This window comes from Thunnus maccoyii, chromosome 3 (assembly GCF_910596095.1).
Source record: "Thunnus maccoyii chromosome 3, fThuMac1.1, whole genome shotgun sequence".
Lineage (NCBI taxonomy): Eukaryota > Metazoa > Chordata > Actinopteri > Scombriformes > Scombridae > Thunnus > Thunnus maccoyii.
The window spans coordinates 16,417,187-16,441,970 of NC_056535.1; the positions used below are offsets into that span (position 1 = coordinate 16,417,187).

General features: G+C 40.8%; 1 protein-coding gene across 4 annotated transcripts in view; it reads right to left on the reverse strand.

The window, feature by feature from the left end:
• Positions 1–10,541: 10,541 nt before the first annotated feature.
• ip6k2b (inositol hexakisphosphate kinase 2b) overlaps positions 10,542–24,784 on the reverse strand; it is a 35,437-nt gene continuing 21,194 nt past the window's right edge. For 2 of the 4 annotated variants that reach the window (XM_042406300.1, XM_042406299.1), the window contains exons 2-6: positions 16,346–16,665; positions 12,972–13,203; positions 12,699–12,868; positions 12,389–12,564; positions 10,542–12,290 (exon numbers count right to left, since the gene is read on the reverse strand). In XM_042406300.1, coding sequence (XP_042262234.1) covers positions 11,670–12,290; positions 12,389–12,564; positions 12,699–12,868; positions 12,972–13,203; positions 16,346–16,559 — 1,413 coding nt within the window. In that variant the 5' untranslated portion in view covers positions 16,560–16,665 and the 3' untranslated portion in view covers positions 10,542–11,669. Of the gene's footprint in view, positions 12,291–12,388; positions 12,565–12,698; positions 12,869–12,971; positions 13,204–16,345; positions 16,666–16,872; positions 17,449–23,556; positions 23,619–24,784 lie in introns of those variants that run through there. The other 2 variants (XM_042406298.1, XM_042406297.1) reach the window with 2 other exon arrangements.

The window sequence follows — 24,784 nt, forward strand, 5'->3', positions numbered from 1 at the left end:
CCCCTTCTTTCCATCTTTTCTTCCTTCTTTCCTTCCTTCTTTACATCCTTTTTCTTTTTTACTTCCTTTTTTACTTCCTTCTTTACATCCATCTTTCCCTCTACTTTACTTCCTCCTTGACGTCCTCTTTTCATTCTTTACTTCCTTCTTTCCTTCTTTACTTCCTTCTTTCCTTAGAATTAGAATTCCTTTATTGTCATTGTACTGGTGTATACAATGAAATTCAGGTGCGCTGCCTGAGTGGAGCTCAATATCCAAGAATAAACCTATTCATTTCACACACACTGACAGACACGCACCCAAATCCAAACACACATACACATTTGCTTACATATGAATTTAAAAAAAATCAGTTGCACACAATAAACAGAAATAAATAAATAAAAAATTCCTTTTTTACTTCCTTCTTTCCTTTTTTACATCCCTCTTTCCATCCTTGCTTCCTTCTTTCCTTTTTACTTTCTTCTTTCCATTTTTCCATCATTCTCTCCTTCTTTACTTCGTCCTTTCCCTTTTTACATCCTTCTTCACTCCTTTACTTTCTTATGTCCTTTAGTTCCTTCTTCACTTCCTTCTTTCCTTTCCTTCCTTAGTGACATCCTTCTTTCCTTCTTTCTTTACTTGCGACTTTAACTCCTTTCCTTTTTTACTTCATTTTTAGCTTCCTCCTGTTGCTCTTTACTTCCTCCTTTACTTCTTCCTTTCACTCTTTACTTCCTTCTTTCTATTTTAACTTCCTTCTCTCCTTCTTCACTTCCTTCTTTACTTCCTGTTTTCCTTCTTTCCTTCTTTCCATTCTTCTTTACTTCCTTCTTTTCTTTCGTATTATCTTTCCTTTCTTATGTACATCCTTCTTTCCCTCTATCCTATGCTTACTTCTATCTGGTAAATGATATTGTTGGGTTTCAGAAGGTTAAGGGGTCTCTGTATATGTATCTGAATGTGAAGGCCTGATATCATTTTATTGTATTTCTGTTGATAATCGAGTGTGCTGGTGTCTTATAAGGATTGCTGCGGTACAGGGCTGCAGCTGTGTGTGTGAGTGTGTATGTGCACATGTGCGGTTGAGGGGTGTGTGTAAGTGTTTGAGGCATGATTGGTGGATGGCGTAAGGGGTGTCTGTGAGGTATGATTGTGTGTGGTGTGGTTTATTTTACATTTTTCTCAATGGATAGGAGCTGTATGTGTTTCTGATTTCAAATGCCTTGTTTTTTATTAAAGGACATCAAAAGTCAAAATCTTTACTTCCTTTCCTTTTTTGACTTCCTTTTTGACTTCTTTCTGTCCTTCTTTACTTCCTTCTTCCTCCTTTCTCTCTTTTCTTACCCTTTTCCTCTTTTACTTCCTTCTGTCCTTCTTTGCTTCCTTCTATCCTTTTTTACTTTCTTCTTTCCTTTTTTACGTCCTTCTTTACTTGTTTTCTTCCTTCTTTCCCTTTTTACTTCCTTCTTTACTTCGATCTTTACTTCCTTCTTTAGTTATTTCCTCTTCTTTCTTTCTTTCTTTCTTTCTTTCTTTCTTTCTTTCTTTCTTTCTTTCTTTCTTTCTTCCTGTACTTCTGTGCTTCTGTACTTTTGTACTTCTTTTTTTCCTTTGAGTGTAAACAGAAGAGAGCTCAGTTCTTCAGTGCCCATAGTTTTGAGGCTCAAGGGAAAAGACAACCGATAGGCTGCTTCAACAGAATAAAGTCTTATCTCATAGCTTTGTCTGCAGACAAGGAGGCCCTTGGTTTTGTTTATACACTGCAGGACACAGAAGTGCTGGAGTCAGTGCACAAACATTTGCTTCCTCTGCAGTAACTCACCGTTTCCCTCTCTGAATCTCAATGGAGGAAAAAAGAGGTAGGGTGAGAATTTTGTCCAGGAGAAATCTAATGTCTAAACTTTCACATCATGAAGATGCAGGAAAAAAAAAACCCCAAAACTTAGAAAAAGTACACAATACAATCAATCTATTTCCAGAGAATAAGACCATCCATTTTGATGGATATACAAAATTAAGTGAGAAAGCTGGCATGCAATATCTTTTTATACCAGCCACAAGTCCATTATTATAAGGACTGTTTAGTATTTAGAGTAACATGGAGGACTGCAACATTTATACTACTGAAATCAACTAGGAGGTTTGGGTAACAGTTTTGTTTGATTTGAAGTTATTAAAAGATTGTTTTTATTCAAAGAAAGCAAATAAAATATAATTTAACATATAATTTGTATGATCAGTTCTTATAACGTATTAAATTATTTATTTAATTTATTCAAATAATCTCATTTCATTTATACAAGTTATACTTGTTGCACCTTCTTAAAGAAGAGTTGACAATATCTAATATTGTGGTAAAATATGTACAATAATATCACATTCGCAGTGTGGAAGCATCAACATAACAAACACAAACTGGGAGTAAAAAGTCACAAGACTTCCATGAGACCGAGCAGTGTGAGTCACTCCCTGCCTAGCTATTTTATCTTGCTTCTCTTGTTTTCTATCCTCTCCCTCTGATTTTCATTACACTGTGGATTATTTGCATTCAGTGATGGCTTAGTGGTGACCAAGACTACATTTCTTTAAAGTCTGACCAGCCTTCACTGCTCTGATTTTGCAGGTCATCCCTGTGACAAACAGCAGGTGACTTAGAGACAGTTGATACATTTCATCATGACTGACTGTCATTCAGTACTGTACATCTGCTGTACTAGAGGTCAGGGGTTAAGGTTGGTGGGCTTTAACTGATGGATGTAATTGTCCCCGTAATCCACTGCAGTGATCCAGCAGACAGAGGAACACTGTGTCCTCGACCTCATGCTCCAGGTTACATAAACATCTACAGATCAAAGACCTCTAACTCCTCCCCGCAGACCTTTTCTCACACAGCATTAAAGGGTTGATGAAGAACAGCTCGACTCATCAGCTTTAAATAACAGTAGCGGGTTCTTTAATTTTGGCAAATATGGAGGAAGAGTTTCTCAAACTAAAACTAGCAGTATGAACATTACCCTCTTGTTATTTTGTATTCAAATCAATGGGATTTGAGAGCAAAAACACAACAAGACTTATAGTCTATAGCATGTGTGTATTATATAAACTTTAGACATCTTTATACTCTTAATTTCATATTTTTAATACATCCATGATGTACAGCCACGTCAGCGACTGTGCAAGGTTTTACTTATGTGCTTTGAGCTAAATGCTAACATCAGCATGCTAACATGCTCACAGTGACAAAGATAACAGGCTGATGCTCAGCACATATAATGTTCACATGTTCACCATCTTAGTTTAGCATTAGTGTACTAAAATTTGCTTAACACTAAACACAAAGAATAGGTAAGGCAGGTGGGAAATGTCATTAGGATGCAGGAATTTGGTCATAAACCACCCATGAAAGTTTGATCTGATGATGCCTTTAGATGAAAACTTAAGGGCTCACCAAAGTGATTACAATTCATCCTGAAGGAACCACACATGTCAGTACAAAATTTCATGGTAATCCATCCAAAAGTTACAACAGATATTTCACTCAAATGTTGCTAGAATAAGTCAGGGGATCACATCTGGGAACCATGAATATCCCTGCAAAAGTTTGTGTGTGCCAGAGGTGTTTGGTGTTTGACCTGCTGGTGGCACTAGATTAGGGAGTCCAAATGCATTGGGAGATATTGTCATCCTCAAGGTACAATAAAATATTTCAGTCTGGACTGACAGACCAACCGACCAACAGATGCTAGCATGTCTCCAAAAAGACATCACTTTCTACAGACAGAAAGAGTGGAAGGAGACAGAGGAAGATACACAGAACGACAAGGTGATATGTCTAAAGTGGAGCTATAGCTTGGTAGAGTTGCTGTTTTTGCTTTTGTTGTCCCGCTAATCTCACTGTAACAGCTGTGCTTAGAGCAGCCTCTGTCATGGCTCTGTCACAGTCTGGCTCTGTGTTCCTTGGTTGCCATTCTCCACCAGCCCACCAGATGCCCTCGGACATTTTCCCTGTTTGTTGAACTGACTGTGTGGGGGTAAGCCCTTGAAGTTGAAACTGAAATTCGCTATCTCACTGGTTGCGAAATGTGACTGAGGAGATTTGACACACCTAGTTAGACATCAAAGATGCGGCAATTTATACACCAAGCAGTTCATTCCTTATGTCTTCTGTATTTACATTCTGGGTGTTTAGCAGACGTTCTTATCCAGAGACTGACAAGTGTTTGTTCAATGTCTGGACTCTCTGTAACTCATCCTCAACACATTATGAAAAAAGGAGTTTGTCAACATTTATTTCTGTAGATTTGAATAATTTGCATGTACAGCCTCTGTGTGCCATGTCATGATTTGTGCATGATCATGAAATTGTAAATGCGAGAGTTTGCAGTTTTGGTTTTCTGTTTGCTCTGTGTTTTTCCTCCTGTGTCCCCAGCATGTTTTTCCAGCCACGCTTCCCTCCACACTTGCCCTGCTCCCTGTGTCTTCCCCAGCCTATCAGCTCCTTTCCTGTTGCCCTGTTCCACCTGCACCTCATCCCCTTGTCAGTTTAGTTTTTCTTTGAGTCTTGGTTTTCAGTTTGTTGTTGGGGATCCAACTTATGTAACATGTTTAAAGGTTCCCTGACATCTATGCCCTTTACATAAATATTACCATGACAGCTCAATGACCTGCTTGTGTAATCATTTGTTTTGACAAAAATGAAAAACTAGCCAAATCAGCAGAGAAATACAACTTTATCTGAACAGAGTAGATTAAATAGTTCTAAAATATTATTTGAAACAATAAAACATACAGTAAAGAAGATCTGCTTTGTCTTTTAAAAGCAAGACAACCTGCATAAAAATTGCTACAGGAGAAAATGAACAGGCCAGATTCACAGCATAAAATTATTGCCATTGTTCACTACTAAAATCGTAATTACAGTAATTAAAAGGTATCTAGTGACATTATTGTTCTGCAGATGAATAAGAGTGTGTTACGGCTGAGGGCTTTTCATTGAAACGTCCCACCTACACCACCTTATTATGATCTATCTATGGGTACTTCAGGGAAAGAGTGTGGTGTCATGACATATATGAGGTGGAAAATGTATGTGAGGAGGATTAATAAAGCCGTGTTTTAACCAAAACAATCCCACTGACAGGAGAATGTGGTGTGAGTGACAAGCCACAACATAACCCTGCAAGAGTTAAGTGTTTTTAACTGGACTGTAGTCATCAGGCTTAATCCAGATTATTCCAGGCTACGAACTGTACACTCATAGCTTTCTCTGCTTGTCTTGTCCTGTCTGGGTTATTTTTAAACACACATACTCATACTCTTCTCTTCACTGTGGCTGCTGCAGGGAAAATTAGTGTGCATGAGTTGTGTGCATCTCTTTTTTCTCTTCATGTCTTGTTCAATGGTTTCTATTTTAAAACACACACACACACACACACACACACACACACACACAGAAAACACCACATCACATATACACACTCACTCACCCTGGTATAGTGCACACTAGTCTCATCTTTACAGTTTTTTGTATCTTCCCTATGAGTTGACTTTAGGCCCAAAGGTAGTGGGAGCTATCAGCACATCATTACAAATAGTATTAATTAAATCTAACTGCCCATTTAACTACCAATTACAACATATGGTGAAAGAAAAAATAAAAGAAAAAACTTGAGTGTAGAAACATAATGAATGCAGATGCTTATATATATACAGATGTACTGCATGATACAACTAAACAATTAAGATCTTATTTTTCTGCTGTTGTGATGCTATTTCCTGGCATGGTTTGGGTCCACTATTCTCCTCTAGAGGTAAAGGTCACTGCAAATGATAAAACATCTCTACACTGATGGGGTTGCTCTATTCAAGAATGACAAAGGCCCCATCCACAGGGCATGAGAGGTTGCTGGATGGTTTGCTGAGTATGAAAAGTAAGTGAATCATACGCTAAGGCCTTCATAGTCACTAAATCTCAACCCAAATGAACTCCTAAGGGAGATTTTAATGGATGGGCAAACAAGAAAATGGCAAAACTCATTTGTGCAATCAACTTACACGTGTCACTAAAGGCTCCTCTTGTGCTGGGAGAGTACCTACCCTGAAGTAGGAACTAAAAAAGTCTGTGCAGTGCAGACACAATGAAGAGGAGGTAGTTCCTCCAACAATTATTAGAACTATGAAAAAGTTCCTCTGGTCTGGAAGCGCCTTATGTTGCTATTTGTCAATGACACATCATTTTTTAATCAAAGTTTACCAAAGGAGCATTGAAGCTGCTCTGGCTGCTGGTGGTGGACTGACACATAATGATGATTTTCCCTCAATTTGTCACCTGTCTGTATAAATATATGAAATAGACTATGCAGTGTTGTTTAATAGACTCTTGGGTTTCGTGAGAGGAACAAACTTTGAGAACAGCTGTTGATGGCCTGATACAACCCCAGATGGCAGCTGGAGACAAATAAGACAAACATCACTGAGGCATTAAATAATCCCTGTCCTCACTTGGTCCTGTCCAAAGGAAAACTGAAAGATGGTCAGAAATACTGACTATTGACACAGCCCGTACTCAGTGAAAGTACCCTCAACATTCAAGGATCCTTGATCTGATTCTACCACACGGGGTTTGATAAAAATTGAGCGAAATATTCTGTAGTCATGCTGCTTTGACCTACAATAGCTTGACATACCCATGACCTGTGACTCCATTCAGAGAGAACAGTGGACATTTTCAGTGTTGCACAACGGCAGCCAAGGCCAAAGTCTGTCTGTCTGTCTCTCTGTCTTTCTGTCCCACTGGCCGTCCGATCGTCTGTCTGTCCATCCATCCATCCATCCATCCATCCATCCATCCATCCATCTATGTAGCCACATAGCAGATCCGAGTTATACATTTCAACTGTTCATTAAGTCTTCAGGGACAAAGGTTTAAGAAGTGATAACGCTCTACATTAAGATGGTGCCAACAAGATTACACAGCTTATAGGGTAAAATTGCGATACAACTGGCTTGATATGAAAATGGGCTAACAGCTGTGAGACCAGGGCACAGTGTGCTCAGGTTTATGGCATCGTAAAATCTCTCTCTGATCCTCATAGTGACTGTGCTTTGTTATCTGTTCGATCAATTGACCAGGGTTCATCTTAACACGGGGGGTTGCATAATGGGCCATGACATATGATATGTTATATGTTGGTCCCAGTTTCAATGCCTCTCAAACACATCTGCTATAGTTGAGACATAGTAAATTTTACTGTATATTTATTTGAGTGTTATTTTCATTTATTAAAGGGTTCAAAACATTTTTCAGACTACAGAAACTCATATCTACTTCTGCTTTTTTGCTCCTGTCTGGCTTATTTTAAGCTCACATACTCTCACACTACACTGCAGGCAGAGTGAGAGCGCATGTGCTGTACTGCAGATTCAAGTGTGTCTCACATGCTATTTTGCTGGTTTGTTTTACTGAGACATGACTTCTCCTTTGCAGCACGAGAATGCCTTTTAAAGCCATTGAGCTGAGAAGCTCAGGTAGCTGGAATGACATTCACACAATCAGATTAAAAATTACATAAACTTTGAACTGTGATGACTGTCATGCCATGGGTACAGACGTCACCATGTAGACTTTACAGGCTTCCATGCAGCACACACATACACACACACACACACACACACACACACACACACACACAGACATACCTGCGTGTGAACCTCCACGTATGCCAAAAGGGTATTCATGCGTTATCATCAGAGTAATATTAATCACACCAGCTCTTACATCACAACTCACACTTCCCGGATTCTATTTAGGTCAATCAGGCTTTATTTGTTCTTTCACCACATTGCAAAACTTTGATCCAATAACGTTCAGTCTGATCACACTCACTAAACCTGTCAGTGCTTTGTCATGTTAGCTGATGTTTTTTTTGTGAGATTTTTGTGAAATGAAGCAAGGCTCTTAATCTTGTAAAAACAAAGGGATGCTTTTTAGCTTCACAGCATGACATTACCTTAAATTTAGTTCTATGGCAGGTGTCGTTTATTCAGGTTACATTAATATTTATATAAGTAATGAGGCCAAGCCACCCCTGCATTTTGTGGTTCAAGCACTGCTAAAAATACTGTGGCTGTTGCCATAGTAATGTATCACTGTTAAAAAGTCAATTCAGTCACCAAGGCAACTGTCTATGTCCCACACCAGCATATACACATACATATAAAACAGACACAACACAGACAGACAAGCCCACTCATCTAAAAATGCAACAAGACAAATAAAAAAGTAAATCAAGTAAAGACATGAATCAATACATGTGGGACTGAGCACTGTTCTTTCATTACTCAAACATATTTTTGGGCTTCATTATCAATACCACATGAACAAATTTGAGTCTATGCCATGCCGGAGCAGAACATATTCATAAATCTGTTTGCAGCAGGCAGCAGATGAGCAGGGTATGTGCTGTTATTTTTAGATCTGAAAGGAGGAAATAATAATCCCTCTCATCTCGTGCCTCACGCTATCATCTCTCCTAAACGGCCTGTCTCTGCCTTCACTTTGCTTTGATGATGTTCACTGCACCAAACCCTTTAACATCCTTGGCAGGACAGCAGATAGGAGACAAAAAGACTTCACAAATATCAAAAGAATGTCTTGTTGTTTAGAAACCTGTGCAATCCATAACTGGATTTGATGTTGGCTCAAAAAGAAGAACCATCCGTGTGTTTTTCAGTTATTTTCATAGGGTATGTACATGTAACTGAATGGTGCATAGGTATGTGAGTGATCTTAAGGCTCTGAGTCAGTCTGTTTCAGCCAGTTTCTTTACTGGGTGTCAATAGTCAGACCAGTGTGTCCTGTATGCTAATGTGAACAAATAGTTGTCATTGCGCAAACACAGATACCAAGAAAACCTCCATCATAACAATGTCACATTTCATTTATTTAAAAAATAATATTATTTTTCATTGATATACTGTATATTCAGCAACCACTGTTTCCCATTAAGAAAAAAAGATGAATTCTTTAACACTTCTGAGTGTGTCTTCACCTACTGGACCCATTTCACACGTCATACAGGGTTGAAAGCAGGTATCTACAACACTACCTGGCCTGAAGAAATTTACTCAAATAACCCCACCCTTCATGTGAAACAGGTGTACCAAGTCGCTGAAAGGTGACGGAGCATTCTAGATATACTTTCCACATGTCTTTCAGTGGACTTACTCTCCTTTTCCAAGATATGTTTTCCGGAGCTGGAAAGCTGATTAGGCTGACTACAAAGCTGTTGGTTTTTGTCAGGCAATAACTCTCACTACAGTGTTCAGGGTGCATATGCTAAACAAACAGAGGTCATCTGAGGTTATTACTATGGCGCTGGTGGTGTATGCTGGTGCTGGCTAACACCTTGTAATGCTTCCTGCTTAGTGCTGTGCAGCTCTTAGGGAAGTTTTTTCATGTTTGAAGTGTATAATCTAAGGGTGATGCCGGCCAAGCGCAGATCAGTCACCGATGTCGCCGCTGAAAGGCAACTGGGCCAAAAACCTCAACTAAACTGCTTAATAATGAACTCTGACGCATGCAAAGTAAGATTTACAGTCTTTTCGTTTACTCTGTCACAAGCATATTTGTGAAAACAAAGGAGAACACCCGAATGAGGAAAGCCTGTTCCTTTGGCAGAGGCTTTCCTGTGGAAGGATTTTGTCTAAATTATGTGAATTACACACAGAGGAAGTAAACAGTAACAGGTCTTGATGTTTTTGCTCATAATCACATCATACCTCCATGTTACTGCGTAGAAACTCACTGTCAAAATGTTGAAACAAGTGGTTTTGTGTTTCATTTTCAAAGAAACAACAACCACAGTGAAGTCAGACTTGACTCACATTATCACATCACATTTCTCAGCTATGTCCACATAGTGGTTTTGCTTGGTGTTTCAGCTCTAGGCAACTAATATGATATGCATTAAAATCTCCACTCTCATCTCGAAGCAATCAAGCACCTTTTCCCTCCTGGTGGTGCCTATAGTCAGTAACTTCTGCTATGTGGAGTAACATGACAACTGATCAATCTAACTGATTCACCATAGCTTGAATTTCCACCGCTAGTCAATAAGATGCACATCCACAATTTCATACACTTAACTATACACACAAATAAATACTGGAACATGATTTCGCTTCAAAGTATACCTGGATTTATTTAGGTAGAGACTACTTTCTTGTGGACTGAAAGTATCCTGCATTGCTTTTGCAGTGTGCAACATAAAGAAGGGCTACAATGCTACACAAATCACTTTGTGTCAATTAGATTTACATTTGAAAGTGTTGTGACATGTATGATGTCAACATTTTCTTAGATATTTAACAAAAACAGTGACTCATTTTTTCCTCAGCATTGCAAAATTTTGGTACAGCTGCATTCATAGGTGGTGTTGACATCCTGCTAACGTTTCATTTCCCTTTACCCACTTCACTACTTCCTGCAAAGTGAATGCATATTATTCACAAACACATGATATATTGTAAATGAACACAAGATGGACAAAAGCTTTTTTACCACAAATGAATGCCTTTATTTTCCAAGACACTGTTAACACACATACAAGAGGTATCAGCTCTTGCAATAACAAAATAAATCAAAGTCGGTATCAGAACAGAACATTTAAAGTGGTTATATGGAATGTAGTCGTTTCCATTTTTTTTTTAAACAATCCTTTCAAATAAATAGCCTCTATATAGTCTTTGTAGCTAGTGTTTTTTTAATCAATATATTCTCTTTGTTTAGTCAAAGGTTCAGGAATGAAGAGGAGAAAATCAGACAAAAACAAAGACAGTGACAAAACAGGGTTATTACCCCCTTGAAAAATGTCTTTCGTTTGTAGGCAACAAAGTACAGGGGAGAACAACTGTTGGAAAAAAGGCAAATCCCTTCTTCTATATCTAAATAATCTTGTTCTTCCACCACAAAATGTAAATCTGGGTGCCGCACTGGACACACAAATCATGTTTGTTACAAGGGTCTTAAGAAACACCAATATAAACACAAAATGTCCTTATCAGAAGCTTAAGTTGTCAATTGCTACAAGGCTGCTGACCTAGCCAGCCAAGGTCAGCTTGTACAGTCACCGTCCCCACTAATAATGTGCTGTGCTGTTAGGGACCGGCAGTCCAAACTTCTTTAAAAAAAAAAAAAAAATCAAAAACTCATGTCACAGGTAAAGCACCACATCAGGCTCCTAGCACTAAACTTGAGCTTCAATCATCTCCACCTCACTCTTTCTCTCTCAGAGAGAACTTACAATAAAGAAACATGTCTGTACCAGAGGAGGAGAGGGGAGGAGAGTCCTAGGATGCTACAGGAGTCCCTGTGTTTGTTGAGAGACCTCTGTCTCACACAATATTTCTCCTACCATGTATAACAAAGAAAAGGAGCGATCTCAGAGAGAGAGAGAAAAGTGCAAGTAAGGGCACAGGCAGCCCTGTCCTCTGGCAGGTGAGGGAGAGCGCAGGAACGACCACACAGACTCTCCCCTGACCCTGAGGTGTCTGAGGTTCCCTCCGAGCAGAGGAGGGTCAGACCCCCACGTAGGCGTGAGGACGATGCACCTTGGAGTAGCAGGGTTTTAGCTCAGTGAGCTCTTCCCAGGCTTGAAATTCAGACCATGTTGGGCTCCAGTCCAGCTTCAGTCAGTGCTGTGATCCTCCAGCTGGGAGATAATAGTGATCAAGTTCTGGAGGCCAAAGATAAAACCACTGTCCTGGCCTTCGTGCACAACACTGTCCTCTCCATAGTGCCGACAGGTAGTGTGAGCAAAGTCAATCATGCGCACATCCACTGCGGGGCTGCTGGCCTCTCCTGTGCTGTGGGAAGAGCGGCTGCTGCTGCTGCTGTTGCTGCTCCCTCCGGCCACGCTAGTGCTGCCACCTGCTGAGGAGGAACGAGGGAAACCAAAGGCCCCCTCCTCTTCCTCCTCCTCCTCCTCCTCTTCTTCTTCTTCTTCATCAGATGGTTCATCCTCGTCGCCCTCTTCCCCACCACGGTGTCTCGGTCTAGTGGGAGTTCTGGGGGGGTCTCCGTCATAGATGATGAGCAGGGAGCTAGAGTAGAACCGATAGGACTCGCAGGCCTCCAGGGCAGCTTGCATTTCCCGGAGTCTGCGCAGCACTGGGGACAGCAGCTCGTGACGCAGGCGACGCCCGTTGTGGAAGAACTGGTAGAGGGCCTCCTTGAAGCCCGCTAGGGTCAGCTTACGACCGTGGTACTTATTCATGAACATCAGCTGGGCAGAATCTGACTGGTACACCTGCGGGGATCATACAGGAACATGAGTACCACAGCTCCACGTGTATAAATGGAACAAAAAGTTTAACTCAGGACAATTATGTGGCTTCTATACTGTACCTGCATGCCACAGAGTCGCACTCCAATAGAGGCAGATGTGCTCTGTTGACACTTGCGAATCTGATTGGCTTTCTTCTCCTCTGTTGCGTCATCCCCATGTTGGCGAGTTCCCATCTTCAAGTCTAGGACACATGGTACTGTGTAGCGCCATGTCAGGTTCTCCAAAAGGATAAACTCTGCGAAAATGGGTCAAGGATCGTACAACAAGAAAAGACTTATAAACTAACACACAGTATATATACGCTTTTATTAATAACCAATCTCCTCCATTACTGTCTGCTTCACTGCACATTCATTCATAAAAGGATACTGTATTGGTTACGGTGCTTTGCATTCTCTTTCATCCTCTGTAAGTGCTGCTGGTGACATTTGAGACTCCAGGGATTGTGTTTGATCTGTGGCACCACGTTGCCTTTCTCCAGGCTGAAGTAGAGAACCTCTGCCTGCTGCGGCTGCTGCTGCACCTCATCACGATTATAACTGCAAAGGGGACACCACAGAAAAATGTCAGCGTTGGTGTTACAGAACTTATTTGTGAAGGCTGTCTATACGTGTATTACGGTACTCAGGCAAGCATCCTCACCTTATGATCTTGTCTTCTTTACGGCTCTGACGAGCTCTGTCTTTGCTGTAGTTGTCATTGTCCATTAGCAAAGGGGTCTGCTTCTTCTTGCTCCACTTCAGCATCTTGCTCTTGGGCTCGCAATCTGATGAGGGATCTTTGTTCTCCAGGTCACCTGATTCGCTGTGGAGGGGGTAAGCGATGAGACACAGGTTCCCTTCCTCGTCTTCTTCAAAACTGACTGACACTACACCTGAGAGAGGGTGACAAGGAGGATAACAGAGTCAGTTCTACAGTAATTTCTTATTTGGTGATAATTTACTCAATAACCTTAGAACAGCCCTTACCAGCTGTCTCTTCATTCACATTTAAAGCCATTTTCACAAACATACTGACATATTTCAGACAACGACTGGCATGTTCATGTCAACATGTATAAAAAAAACCCAGACATTTTATATGGCAGATGAGGATATGGATGAGACAGAAAGAGATGGAAGAGCAAAGCTGGTCATAAACAGAGCATTATATATCACTGATAGCAAATGTCAGAGCAAAAACAATGTTTCTATAAAGTAATCAGGAAGACAAAGGAGACAGAAAATACCACACAAGGCTAAAATGGTGTCAGATTGAGCAGGACATTTATTAAGAAACTGCCAAACATCCTCATGAAACAGACACAATGACTCATAATACAGAGTTTCAAGTTGTCAGCAGTGATGTAGGAAAATGAAGTACAATTCACTCTTTCAATTCCAAATATACAAAACATACATGAAACAGAACCGTGAAATGTTACATAACCACAATACAGATTCACCAGTAAGCCATGATTCTGTGACAAACAGTCTTTCCACACCATCCATCCATAATTCAAGGCTTCAAATGAAACAAGAGCTGTGGCATGTTTGAACAAACATTTCAAGATCATTTTTCATTTAGTGAAAGATGTTTCATATAGTTTGTTTAGAAGTGATTATAAGGACGATTTGACAAACTCAAACACAAACCAGCTAACAGATATTTCTAGGTTCATCTTAATGATGAAAGAAGCACTGTGTACCATAATGTCAATGATAATTTATGTCATGTTCCACAAACAGGCCCCCCAGTAGACCCCCCTTTGCCCAGAGTAAAAGTCCCTAGAAGGGCCTGCGTATAGCACGTCTCTGTGCAGTGTGGGGGAGGTGTCACACTGAGAATAAACGTCACAGCTGCAGTGGCTGATACAGATAAACCACACACAGGAAGGAGAGATGTGATCGAAACAAACCAAGAGAGAAAGTGGAAGAGATATGGACACGGCATCCCATTCAAAATATGATAAAACCAACATCACAAGTAGTAGTAGTCACATTACAAAACAGCCACTGAATAACAAAGAATACATGATACATTACAATACATAACCATTTCCTTTTGGATTAAACTTGACTGAATAAAGCCCATGTTTAAAAAAAAAAAGCTTTGTGAGGTCGTGCATGTTAACCAGCGGGCCTGAGGACCCAGCGACCGTGTTTCTTCTGCAGCCTGAGGCCTGGCTGATGTCACACGCTGACATCACCATCCTCCAGGAAGCCCGTCCTCCTCTTAAGTATTGCCCTGATGGACTGTGTTTAGCTCTCAAGAGCTGCACTGTCATCACACTGCCTCAGCAAATGTGGGAACTTGTGAGTCACTGAGTCAGTTCCCAAGAAGGGCTCATAAACTATACTAAATAATATACTATCAAACATTTGACAGAGTTGTAAATCTTTATTGGTGACCTTTATTTCATGACGTTCAGGGCTTCAAGCTTTCCAATCCTGCTTTCAGGCCTGTATCTTGAATTTTAAATCCTCTGTGCAATCATGTTGCACCAATTACAGATAATATTAGAAACATCTTACCGATAGTGACTTCTCCATCTTGTCTCCATCTCTTAATACATCTACACCAATGTTGCTGAAATTTATATCTCGCCAAGCAAGGTTCATAAACATCAGAAACACCTCTACAAATATCAAGACAACTCTCTCTCTTACTACTCAGTGAAATGTGGAGACATCAGAGCATCACTGGTGAGCATTCGAAGATCCCAGAGCTCCTATACTATCTGCTCTCCAAATCCCATCATCGTCACCCTGCGTCTTTTAATAGTCCCACGCTGCATTACTGAGGAGTCAGATATCGCGCATGTGCCTTACCTCCGTCATACAGCCGCCTCAAGACGTCTGCAGCAGCATGTACTAGATGTCATTGTCTGTGAGTGAAACTGTGAGAGACTGAGGACCTAGACGCCACAAAGGAATGTGATATTCCATTTAAAAGCCTGTGTGTGGGTGGAAATGTGTATTCATGTCTGTGTTTCCATGATGGACCTGAAACCAGACCTGGAAATCTCCTCAACTGACTCGTGCATTACTCCTCTGGTGATGTGTCCCATTTATTTTTGATCCCCGTGGAACTTCATCTCATCCTGAAACCATAGCCACCTTAAAAGCAAACACTTAAAAGACCCTTGGCCACTCATCCTCCTGGCAGGAAGTCAGGCTGTCATGCTTAGCAGCTACTTAAAACCCTCCTCAAACATGTGGGTGACATCCAGAAAACTGGATGGCTGCCCATGGTTCCAACATGACTGACACTGTACTCAAGTCACAATAAGTGGCCATTAAAATCAGGAATGAATCCATCTATAAATATCAAAATACATTGTGTAGTGTGCTGTTGTGTACACGATGTCCTCTGAACCCTTGCAACAAATCACCATCTTTCACTTCCATGAGAAGTGAATATGAGCGTTTGCCTTTCAGCCTACAGTTCAGAGTTCCAAAATGCAGACTGGACCATTATAAAAGCTAACATGTCCCATTATCTATTAACATTTTAAACAGCGGCAATTAAGTAATGTGTGGGTGTAATGATATATAGTAACAGAGCACATTACATGTGGTTTACAACAGCATATGCAATAATTAAGTTATTAGTCGTATCGTGAACGTGCAATATCCTACTACAATGTGCAATACAGTTGAGATAATATATTCCCGGTTTTATAAGCTGTAGTGTTTTTTCGTCGTTTTTCTTTGTATGGATGATGTAAAGTATTTATGTATGTAAGTATGTTTAGAAGATACATGTGATGCAGTAACTCTGAACCCAAGAAGAACTGCCCCAATGGGACAATAAAGTATATCTTATCTTATCCTAATGCAAAACAGTTAATCATTATATGAATAGATGCATTTCTTTTTAATATCGAAAGCAGCCATATATTGCAAGCTGTCAGCACAAAGATAAGGGAAAAAAGGAGGAAATGATTAATGCTAGTAACCAAAACAACACCATACATACTCTGGTTTGACACAGAGTTAGATACTTGCTCCAGGTTAGGGGTTAGGGGATCTTACCTTTATACTGGGGGGTGAACTTCCTCATCTCTGTGGGGAGGCTCTTGTAGAACTGGTGCTCTCGGGGGATGAGTGGCTTGCAGATTGTTTGCTCCCCAAATCGTAGCACACAGGAGTGACCCCCCACTTGGTGCACGAAGGGTTCAAGCATCACCCCTTTTCCGGGATAAGGAGTCCCGTCTGCCTGCATGAGGGCTTCCAGAGCGGGACTCATCCTCACTCCGCATCGGACAGCTAAGCTGGGTGGACCCACGTCGTACAGGAGGCAGGAGGCTCGGCCGCTGGTCTCTCTAGTCTCTGTTGGCTCGCAGGGGGCGCTGCTGCTCGAGCGAAAAAACAAAAGGGTTGAAACAGGAAGGACACGGGCGAGAAAATCCTTTATTCCCTTTCCTTTCGTCGCCTCAGGAAAATTAATAAAACTCCTCCGTTGGCTTGGGTATTCACCGTGTATGTACGTGTGATAAATGTCAACTTATTTTGCTATAAAAGCTACTAAAAAAAAACGATTTCAAGGAACGAGTACTTGCGTAGTCATCTGTGCCTCGCTGTTACTGAAACTGACGACTGAGCTGATCCTACAGGCAGAAACCAAAGCAGCAGCAGACATCAAGTCCCGCCCCCCACCCACCAGCAGCCAATCACAGAGCCGGAGCTGTCGCTGGGAGGAGACAAGGCACCTCGGAGACGATCAAGATCAAGCAAACAAAGAGGAAGGAGAAAGAAAACAGGGGGGAGGGGAGAACAGGAAAAATACTAGACAAAAACACAACACTGAAGGCATTTTTTTTTCTAAATGCACGTTTGCAACTGAAGTTTCGTCACGTTAATTTGGAGACAGGTTGCAGGTTGCAAATCAAGTCGTATCTTTCCCTTGCAGTGTGATATAACCTTGAAATGAAACTACAGCAGACAGAGAATTTAAAGTGGCAGCAAATTATTTATACATGCAATTACTCTTTCACGTTACAAGCTTGACTTGAGTTTTCATATTTAAGTAAAAAAGGGCGACAGAAAGGGTGACATAAGCCTGTAGTAGTTGTCAAATGTGAAGTGTGAATTTAAAGGTGGAATATTAAAGGTGCCGTGTGTAGAATTTATTGGCATCTGATATGGATAATATTCATAAGTTTGTTTTAATTGGTCACCTGATTATAAGACTTGTTATGTTTTTGTTACCTTAGAATGAGCCATTTATATCTACATAGGGAGCGGGTCCTCTTCCATGGAGCCCGCCATGTTGCACTGCCATGTTTCTACAGTAGCCCAGAACAGACAAACCGAACACTGGCTCAAGAGAGGGCCTTTCATGTTTTTCGTGAGTTACGCAGCCACTGTGGATTTTCCTACACATTTGGAAGGTGATGGGGAGGGTTATTCAGTTGGTTGCAATCTGCAACCTCACTGCTGGATGCCACTAAATCCTATACACTGGTCCTTTAAAAGTCAGTAAATATCAGTAGATGAATCTTATGATACATTTGTATGATTAGCCTGTCTTCAATAAAAGGCATGGTTGAGAAGACCTTTAAGAAGATAGTGTTTGTGTCGTACCAGTGGCACTAAAAGTGACAAAGTAATTCCAGGTGTCATATGGGATTATAGAGATCTTTGCAGAGATGTATTTGACTTGTGAGTATTTACATGGACAACATAAGACAGTTGTATGATTTGGAGTTGTTTCTGTGAAGCCTGAAAATACAGTGCATACTGATCTATATTCTTAGATTAGACTCACTTACATTAAACAGCAGACTTTTGCTGACCGGAGGCATTCAGTTTTGTTTTGTTTTCAGGTACTTCTGCATAATTAAGGGCCAAGTTGGATGTATTGGAGCTTTGAGGTGAACATAACTTACAAATGAGAAACTGGCCATTACAGTAAAGCCGATATGACATAAACGCAGTATAAGGTGTTTATGTCATATCGGAGCAACAGGATTGACTGTTGTATCCAGCTCTCTATAGAGCTCTATAGTTTGAAGACTTAGAAGATGCCAAAACACTACCTGATTGTGTGGTGAATACTAGATTTACCAGAATAGAAATGCACACTTGCATATATTTGACTGCATTTCATTGTGGCAAAGTTCAAACTTTTGCTAGTTTCACTGAAATAAGTGGGAAAGCTGCGTTGTTTGACGTAGTTTAACCACAGTGATGATCTGAACACAGCCTAAAGCCTGAACAGGGTCAAATTTATTAATGTGAAAATGCTTCACAAATCTCCTTTAAGACATCATTGGATTGTTTCTTCAAAATAAAATATATGTACAACACTAAATCCAAACAAAACACTATCAACAATCTTCCAATCTTCAGTGTATCATTTATATCTCAGAGAACAACATCCTTTTTGTAAGATAACATGCATTCCAGTGGTAGATAATTGAATTACTCCCCACTATAAATAGACCCCAGACAGCAATATTTGAGAATCTGTTATTAAAGTTTTTTTAAAGGAAGAACATTGCAAACAACAAAACAATTCATTGTAACAAAACATTTTTCAGTGGTGTAAAGCCCTAAACCTAATTTATATTCATTTTCCCCCAATATAAAATAAAATGTGAGGAGACAAGCATCTTTGGTGTCAGCTGTGAGTAATAACTGCAAAAATACTTGACCAACAGCAACACGGGTAGAGCTCCATATTGCGGTTTGTGGGCATAAATTAGTTTTACTGTGGCACAGTGTGCTCACCCAACTTCAGATTGGAAGTTTCTTTGTGAGTGGCAGTCAACCTAATGAGTCTGACTTGTGTGCCAGGCCAGACCAAGCAGAGGTACTGCAGGCAAAGCTCAGGTCACTGGACGGCTACAGTCTAATCAGGCACTAATCTCTGATGTTCCAGTTCTGCACTGGGATTACAAATGGGAAGAAAGAATCCCAGACCAGGGCAGGGAGGGGATTAAATGATCAGCACTTAAACAGGGCACCAACTCTGCTCTTTCTTTTAGTCCCACAGGTAAGGACTTCCTGGTGGCCTTGTGTGAAACTTGGATCAGAACAAACAAAGAGAAGGGATAGAGTGTGTGTGTATGGCATTGTGTGTGTGTGTGTGTGTGTTAGGGGGGTACACTCTGGGTTTCCCAGACCTCCTGATCCGAGGATCAACAGAACAATACTGACTTAATCATGCTAGTCCATCTTTCGGGAAGGAAAACTGCGGCAGTGTCATGTTACCATGTGAAGGATTTACTTGTGAGATTGCAAAGGTGTAGAGCGGGCTTAAACAGCGTGGTCAAGACGGAGCATGTATGTGTTTTTGTGTGTGTGTTATAAACTTTGTAACATCGAGGTTCCCCGCTAAGACATAAAGAAGCCCAAAAATCCTTTCCTGTTATACATTTTTGTTAGATATTTTAAAATTTAAATTGCATGTCCTATGGCCTATGGTTGGTTATCAGACAGAAGATGCATATTTACACTCTATCATAGTGCATCTAATCCAGAAGCAGGAAGAAAACATTAAACTTTTCAACATTTTAGCTTCAGACAAACTGATATTATAATAATATAATTAATGATGTTATATATGAAAGATGCCAGTAAGTGTGTTCATGTGTATGAGTTGTCTTTATAGCCTAGTCACCCTGGCCTCACTGATGCGTCAGTGTTTGGTCAGCTTAGCGCGGCTTCCCTTCTCATGTCATGGGTCCGTGCCCAAGGACAATAGGCCATGGCTGTGCCACAGGGCCCTCAATCCAGCAATGACACAGAGCAGTGATGCAATTTCGAACAAGCTCCTCCATGCACCTTATATAATGCTCGGCCTTCTACAAACACCGCAAACTCCTCTCACCTGAGATGCAGCAGAAGTTACAAGAAATCAAGCCTTGTACAAACATGGCAGCACTTACAGAAGTGAAATGGTGAAACGCTTTTTAATGGCGCATTAATGATGCTTTTAAATCCAGGGCACCAGACATGGTTACTTAACAGGGATGCGCCAATCTAATATGCCTGATCGGTATCGGCTCCTAGACTGACCTTATTACTCACTGATCTGCATTCACAGGGGTTTAATTTCACAGCAGTGCCTGGCCTCATGACACCTTATGTAAAAATGATTCCAAAAAGTTCTACATGGTGACATGGAGAGAGTGGTGGTAATGGGTTTGTTCTCAGTTTCAGTAGATACTCTAAAATGAGGTGTTGAAATCGGTATTGGTAAAAAAAAATCCTGCCTTTCCTGACCTATTTACTACTACTATCAAAATACTACTGACACAACTCTGGGCAGTATGGTAAACGTTTATGACACAGGTCAGGTATAACCATCACAGAGAGGAAACTATAATTAGCTGTCCTATAGCTAAATCAAGACCTTACCGACTCGGTACGTATTTCATGAACCTGCTTTTGTATAAATTTTCATGACCACAGAGAATAAATGATACTGTAGGTAGCGTGACCTTGAGAGCGTGACCCATCTTGCTCAGCCTTTACGCCATGAGCTTAACGATCACTCTAGTCTATCACTCATCTGTTTGCAGTTTGACCCAGTTTGTCTAATGGATTCTTTTGAATATTACAGTATATGGTCTCCCACAAATGTATGTTATTTACCACGCCATTTGATGTGCTATAGACGAGGTCACTATATAGCTAAAGCTTAATCATGGCCTTTTAATGGGCTATTATTCCATTAAGGTAGTAAATGAAGTATTTAAAATCTTCTTACACTTTTAGATGACACAGTACAGTTAGTCAAAATTTGGGGGGTAAAATTTGCACTGTGAGGCAAGGAGTGCCTTGAAATTCCAATGTGGGGGAGATCACAACAGTCTTATTCTGCTAACTTGACATCCCATTTTCCAGTGGATCCATTGGGCCCTCCCCCTCATTCCCAGACACGTGAGGAAGTGAAACATGGGTGAGTATGAGAGCTTGCAACAGCAAGGGGATGGGCCTATATGCTCCTTCATTTAGGCTACAAGCCGCTCTAGTAAATATAAGTGTGTTGATAGTGATGAGTGTTGCTGGCACTTTGACACCTAATGCCAATTCAAGGGCAACCTTGTTTACTCCTGCATTCCACCAACACCCACACTCCTCATCATTCCTTCTCACTTTGCCTTTGTCTATGAAGGAAAAAAGGCTTATCTGATCACAAGGCACTGACTATTTTATGATAAAAATACTATTGAACTGTTTACAACACCTGTTAATCATCTGATAGATACCTGACATCATAAAAACACATCTATCACTCACTGTAAAAAAACCCAAAAACATTAACACCAACTTCCTCAATCTCTTTTGAGCCTTTAAGACTTGTTTTTACTCACAACAAAAAGACCAGTATGCCACTACTCTTTGCAGTTTCCCTTTTTTTCTGAGTTTTATTGAGTTGAGTGTTGGTAAATTAGTTATTCTGTTTTGACACAAGGCAGAATATGATAGTTCGTTGCACTTTTATAAAGAAAATGAAACTTGACTCACCAGTAATTTGTCCTTCAACACTAAACATGTGTGTACGTCAGTGACAAACGTGAATGATTCTGATTTCCCGGGTAGCAATAAGGATGTTTGGTGAAACAGTAATCACGTTCGTAAAACGTGAGTCGGGGCAATATACACAAATAAATAATCCATTGCAGGGATAAAAGTTTCTGCATTGATTCTGGGCGTTTTCTTGTGAATATCAAAACATGAGGCATGGCAATAAAATCTCTTATAGCCAACAGTAGTCTATGAGTTGTCAGATTATCATATTGTGTTGTTTACACAAGGAGTGGTTATCAAAGGCAGAGGGAAAAGAGTGAAAAAATAGATGAGCCCTTTGCACAGACTGATAATATTGGGGAGAGCAGGTTCATATAAACAGCATCTGTTTGATGGCAAAGGTCCTCAAGGTAAATAGACAGCTCATTTTTATCCTCAGAATGTGATCACATGAATAAACAAAAAATAGAACATTGGAATAGTCAGAGAGTAAAGTAAACTTGAATTTCATAGGTGTAACAGGCCTACAGTGCATGTGCCATTGCTAAAAGCTAACCTTTAGTTTCTCAAACCCTGGCTATGGCGAGCACCTGAGCAACCTCACAAGTTTGGATCAGATTCTTCAAGTGCATTGACACATTCCTGAAGTGCATTCCTGAAGCTGCACAGAGTTCTTTAAACTGCCTGTGCAGAGGCATGTGCTACAATGGTCTATGGCCAGAGGGGAAAAGCTATTGGCCTGGCTGATCTCTGTAAATCCAGGACTTCCTCCAGGTTACAGGCAGTGGGAGAGTTACATTTACATAACCCTAGCTAAACTGCATGCAGTTCAGTATATCAATGTGAGGCAAACTCAACGGTCATTTGAAAACATGGATACTGCAGAAACAAGCGGTGGAATCTACTAAATACAACAGCAGCATGTCACACGCATATGAGTGAAAGTGGAGAACATGAACAACCTCAGGGCATAGTGCCAACATAAGCTATACTTGGAATATGTCATGGTGCAGGAAAGCCCCTTACAAGTGGCAGACCTAAATACATGCAGACACCAGATGCCTTGACACCAGATGATCGTGGTGTTGGAGATAATAGCATGTTATCAGCCAGACACTTTCAGCCTGTCAGTAAACAAGCAGCTAGACCCTGACCCACTTTGAAGCAAGCAGCTTGTCTTAAATCAGCATGGGTTGGATCTGGTTAAAGGTGGGGGCCTTTACAACTTCTGTTTGTAAACATACATGTCACACTGTAATGTGAAGCACTGAGACCTGATAAGGAGAATGACGCCATGAGTGTCGCAGTTTATGTTTCTGTCTATTGTACAGGCTGTCACTCATGTGCTTGTGTTGAAAATAATGTTTGACTGCCTCAGTGTTATGGCCCAGTTTCTACAACCAGTAGATCAATGCTAGTTCTGCACCAGCACATCACCATGGGAACAGTCTCGAGAGGACAGCGTTTATGTGAGAAGTGTGGGAAGAGATATTCAAGGTTTTATTGTTTTTTGCAGAGAGTTAGGACAAGATGCAGACTGGGAAAGTAGGGTTAACAATTTTCTTTCCATAAAGAAAGAAATTGCAAACATTTTGATTTCTTCTGTCCTTTATTTCATCCTTCATGTAAACATGCATGTCTTGAACATCTGCTTCAGGTTATATATAGTTGTGGCTCCTGTCTGGTGATCAGGTATAGCTCTGTTGACCCATTTTTAATCATCTGCACAGTTCCAAATTAGCTACCCTCCTCCCCAACCTTACCCATGAATGCTGACCTCCAGACAGGGCCGCCGACACTGGGGGAACATCGGGTCAGTTGCCCTGGGTCGGGTCCTGGGTCCTCCTGGCCCTCTAACCTGTAAATAATCTGCTGGAATAATTTGTCAAAAATACATAATTGTACTGAAAGCTTGTTATTTTTTATCCTCCTAATTTTCCTTGACAGAGTGTTTTTTGCCTCCATATAATGCAAAAAATGGTTTGGTGCTTTGGACATCATCTTGTCTTGGGAATGAGTGAGACAGACGGCTGGCCTGCCAGTAGATAACTAAAAGTAGGATGCTGTGCAATAATACTGGTGACAGGCTCCAATTTCCCCCAGACCTGGAGGCAAAATTGGGTCAGATTCCATGTCACTAACTCAGGATCTGTGTGGCCAGGTTCTGACTGCACGTAGCCTTTGGGCACCTTCCAACCAAGTCTGCACCCAGTCTGTTTCACGTGCTCAGCCTCAGGCAGTTGCCTGCAGCCTCCACTCCCCGCCCTATCCTGTCTGGCCCTCCATCACATCCACATCCCACCAAAGTCAAAGGTTAGTACTTGTCACTCTCGGACAAGTGGACTGGAATGAATTGTTGTTGGCAGGAAATTACTGAGCGTATCTGTAGATAGTGCAACCTTCTACACATTTCACACATCCTCTCAGTTACTCTGTAAACCCTTCACCATTCTCTAAATCTGCTCCGCACCTAATTATAATATAAGGTTATCTAGCTTTAAAATATTTCAAAAAATCTAAAGTTTTATTCTGAGAAACTCTCACCTTGTTTTTCATGTATGCTTGTCTCAGGAATTTGCTGCAACATTTTGTAATGCAAAAGGAAATTATATTTGATTTTCTGTTGAAAAAAAGTGTAGTTTTCTTCACCTGGATGCACATTCTCTCACTTTTTGTTTTCATAGAAGGAAGAGTTAAACACTAACCATTCCCCAACACTAAACTCAATGAAAAGGACATTTCTTTTTTGCAGTCTGTAAGTCTGTCTATGTAAGGGTTGCTGTACAAAGAGGTATAAGATTGAAGATTTTTCTTCTTTTAATCTTAGAAAGTTTCTTCTCACCACAGCGATCCTGTGACTTCTCACTGTACCTACAGTCCAACTAGCTGTCAACACGTCCACTATTTAGGAGCACGCCGCAGCGCTCATATGGTTTCCTGCGAGCAACAGATACGCACACATACACACAGATACAGGGATAAATCAAACCA